The 4559-nt window shown below is 42.8% G+C and overlaps 1 protein-coding gene across 1 annotated transcript in view; it reads right to left on the bottom strand.

Annotated features, from left to right (window-relative positions):
* PTPRG (protein tyrosine phosphatase, receptor type G) overlaps positions 1–4167 on the bottom strand; it is a 531589-nt gene extending 527422 nt beyond the window's left edge. Inside the window, exon 1 of the mRNA XM_015558213.1 lies at positions 4098–4167. Within this exon, the coding sequence (XP_015413699.1) occupies positions 4098–4167 (70 nt within the window). The remainder of the gene's footprint in view (positions 1–4097) is intronic.
* Positions 4168–4559: the final 392 nt, after the last annotated feature.

Here is a 4559-nt window from a genome sequence, read left to right as displayed (position 1 = left end):
AAGATTGAAAGATTGAGGGTTACTGCCCAGACAGGTAGTTGGGGCATATATAAGAGGCAACGAATTGATCTCTCTCTCTCTCTCTCTCTCTCTCTCTCTCTCTCTCTCAAAATAAATAAATAAATAAATAATAAACATATCCTTGGATGAAGAATTGATGAAGTTCAGCAGTAGGGAGGTCTGGGGATGGGGAAGTCCTCCATAGTAACAGTGCCCATGTGGTACCTTTGAATAAATTAGGAAAGGTACCCCGCTCCAGGTGAAAGCAGCCTTGTAGGTACCTGGCTTAGTACACACATAACCCTTTTATGCAAAGTAAAAGGTCCAACCTTTCTCCAGGTACATAACTTGGGAAGCAGAGCCTGGATTCAATTCCAGGCCCTTAACCTCTCAGGCAGAGGCCCTTCTCTAAGAAACAATCAGCACAACTCTGTCCATAGTGCGGCCCAGGCTGCCTCCATCGTGTGGCTCTGCCCTCTTCCACACGTAATACCAACTGCTCAAACTCGGCCACTGGGTCCACCTGCCAGCCCAAGCGAGGAAGAACAGACGCTTTCCCTTTAAGGAAACTTCCTAGAAATCGCATGTCATTTCCACTTATATCCCATCAGCCTAAATTTAAATCACACCTCACCCAGAGGCAGAAAGCTGGTCTTTATTCCATGCCGCTTTGCATCCACCTATTATTATTCTATTATTGAGAAAAGAAGAAAATCAGAAATTTCTGGTCCATGATCCAAGGCTCCATTAACACACTGCTATACAACAAAAGGTAGGCCATGGCCTCTCCTTGAGGTTCCCAGAAGTGAGACACAGTTGGAGCCTCACAAAATATATTAGCAGGTGTAGAGCTAGATTCTTTGGAAAAGCCAGAAAGAACTGACTAGAAAGGATATGAGAGATCATTCCGTTCAAATCTCTCATTTGAATATTAATGTTTCATAACATATACCACTTTGCACAGACATCTAATGCTGTATTTTAAAAATATGGCATTATGCATTCATCTGTAACCTGCCAGTCCTTTGTTAATTATTACAACAAACGCTTTAATGCCTTTTTAACATTTAAATCACCCATGCAATTAGCACAATGTCTAATAACAAGTGAAAGGAGGCACATAACTTTGGCAGGCCATTTAAAAAGTGTGGAGATGCCTCATTGCCACATAATAGATAAGGTGACCACCTTCTACAAACCAAAAACTGGGGCACACTGCCTGCCACACACAGGGTGGACGGTAACCACAGCTGAACACTGAGGCCAGCATGTAAAATCTGACTCCATATAACTACAAATATTACTTTTTCAAAGTCGTAGTACACTAAATGGGAGTGGGGGATGAGAAATAGGTTATGAATATAAGCTCGATGGGGAAGGTTATTTATGTATCTCATTCTCTGTTGTACCCACCCCTCTGGCCCACCAAGCATTTGTGGGGTACCTACAGGGACTTAAAATGTAGTTGTTGCTTCAAAGAATCTGCCAAAATTCTGATAGGAACTTAAAGATCAGAGGACAAGCATTCAAAAAATTTGCAAGAAAATGGAAAATCAAAACAAAATGCCTGGAGGATGAAAGTACGATTTGGGGTACTAGGTGGGAATTCCTCAGGTTGATAAAACGTTATTATTACCAGCATACGAACACCCCAGAAATATCAAGGAACATAATTCTCTAAACTTATTTTCCATGGAGCAATTTAGTCAATAATCTGTCAATACACAATTGATTATAATTCCTGAAGTTGCTATATAATTTCCCAGGCATGTGTTTGTAGTTTTGCTACATATAAATACTACCAGCATGCTTACCCATGTGCGTGATGATGTATGTACTGTTTTATTTCTTTACTGTAGCATTTCTTGGCAATAGCATACAACTATGAATAGCTGTGTCCTCTATAAACTAGGGAAGAGCTCTACTATGGAATACTATATAGCAGTTAAGAAGGATGAGGACATTATTTCTGGAATGATCTGTACAGATCTCCAAGATATATTAATAGAGAAAAAATAGGTTATCTAACAGTACACATATCTTTTATGTAATATGAAAATTAGTTATTTTTCTGTATGTAAAAGTGCAGCAAATGCACAAAATTCACAACATTTATCTTTCAGAGGGGTCTGGAATTCATTCTTTTTAACAACAACAAAAATCAAAAACATCAATACAATGGCAGAGTAAGATAAAAAATGAAGAAAGAAATTGAGTTAATGTCGTTTTTACACTCATTCTCCAAAGCAAGAAATTAAGGTCTCCGTTCGCTGCTAGCTTTACAGATACTATTATATGACTATATACTGTCCAATTATCAGTCAAAGAAAGATTGAAGACAGAGCTCATATTGAATACTTATTCAATGACACAGCTCCCAGCTGCATCCTATGTATTCTCCCAGGTTTTATATTCACAGCTCCCAGCTGCATCCTATGTATTCTCCCATGTTTTATATTTTAAGAACCGTATATGTGTGGGTTTGTGTGTGTGTTAGTGAAAGGCCGTCCCCAATTCTAAAAGCTCTCTTTAAACCTTAGTGTCCAAAGAATTTCAGGATGTCCATGGACTGCAAGCACTTAATCTTGTCGGCATGAGCAGGGATCACATCCCCCTCCTTCAATCAGCCAGCCCACTTCAGGCCTGGGGTGAGGAGGCCATCGGGGGACTCGCTCTTCCACAACAGAACTGTCCCTTAGGAGGCAAACAAACAAGATGAACCAAAAAGCAGAGAGAGACGCAACATCTTGGCAAGTGGGAATGCACTGTGTGTTCCTACAGTCTTGCCAGCCACTTAGGGAAAGTTCAGGAGCAGAGGGTGGGAAGGGAAGAGTAGGGAAAATGAGAGATGAATCCCCTGACCTCAAACGTAAGGCACCACAAGGCCTCGGGCTCCACCACCATCCTCACCAGGAATGGCAAATGTGAGATGCCACCGTTCGTGACTTCGGTTGTCACTCAACAATGTACATCAAACCCTTCTATGTGCAGTAAAACAAATGTGGTGGCCTAAGATAACATCTGCTCCTGGCCCTGGAGAAAGAAGAGGAAATAAGTACCAGGGCACCCTTCCATTACCCCAAATGTATTCCCCACCGGCCACTCCTCTTTGGTCTCTGCTTGGGTTCCTCCTACTTCTTTGATGACAAAACACCTTTTATTTTATGCAATGAAAATGTCAGCAAATATCTTTTTATTTTCTTTAAGCATCCTATTGGACAACTTTATAGGGAATGACTTTTTATCAACCCTCCGTCTTATTTTAAACTAGCCTAAAAAATCCAAAGCCGGAAAGCAAATGACATCCATCCTTGAACAAATAAATGGAGAATAATCAGAATCTATCTAACCACCTGGCTGTTGTGGCTCAGTGGTTGAGCGCTGACCCATGAACCAGGAGGTCACAGTTCATTTCCTGCTCAGGCCACATGCCCAGCTTGCGGGCTCAATCCCCAGTAGGGGGAATACAGGAGGCAGCTGATCGATGATTCTCATCATTGATGTTTTTATCTCTCTATCCCTCTCCCTTCCTTTCTCTGAAATCAATAAAAACATATTTTTTTTAAAAAAGTATCGCCCTAGCTGGTTGGCTCAGTGGATAGAGCGTTGGCCATCAGGCAGAAGGGTCTAGGGTGCGATTCCGGTCAAGGGCACATGCCTGGGTTTCGGGCTCAATCCCCAGCAGGGGGCGTGCAGAAGGCAGCCAATCAATGATTCTCTCTCATCATTGATGTTTCTATCTCTCTCCCTTCCTCTCTGAAATCAATAAAAATATATCTTTTAAAAAAGACTCTATTTACCCTTTCTTCCAACCTCCAACTCCTTCCCCTAACACCCAAAACCTGTCAGTCACTGCTATTTCACTCCCCAGTTTCCAAGTGCTGTTTCAGCAGCGTGAGTTCCACCTGCTCTTCATGCCCATCACAGGCATCTTCACCAACTCAACTCTAAGCCTCAGGTGCCCCAAACACAGCTTCTTCATAGTTGACCTCTGAGGTGTGTGGTCATTGACAGGTGAGGAGATAATATTAGGGACTGGTGTCTCAGTCACCCCAAACCCTCCCTGCATAGCTTTTATCACCATCAGCCAAGCTCACCACTGCCTGGCACCTGGCCCCACACGCCCAGCAGGCTATTGCTCTTGGCAGGGATGCCTGGCTTTATCATGACTTAACAGGTCTGCTCTGATCAAGGACCACAAATAGCCTGTTTGCAGGGTGCCAGGAGGCTGGGCTGCAAATGGTCAGGGAGCAGAAACCATCACTTCCCAGGGGCCAAAGGCAGTTCCTCACGAAGCAGGTGGGTGCTGATCCTACCTGAATGAACGCAGTTCATCTCAAAGAGCTGCATCAATAATTCAGCAAGCAGGGAACAAACAGACTTTTGTTCCCTAGGCTTGGTTAGCTTTTTCTTTTTGTTTCTATCTTAAGGGCATCGGGTGGAGAATTATGGCTTATTCACAGGAGTTTTTCTTCAAAGCAACAGCAGTCACCGAGAGCTTTTCCATAGCATTTATAAAACTGAATTTCATGCAAGACCCCTGGGGGAAGAGGGGAGCT

This window comes from Myotis davidii, unplaced genomic scaffold, assembly GCF_000327345.1.
Source record: "Myotis davidii unplaced genomic scaffold, ASM32734v1 scaffold189, whole genome shotgun sequence".
In the NCBI taxonomy this organism is placed as follows: Eukaryota; Metazoa; Chordata; class Mammalia; order Chiroptera; family Vespertilionidae; genus Myotis; species Myotis davidii.
This window is presented reverse-complemented; position numbering and strand designations above follow the sequence as displayed.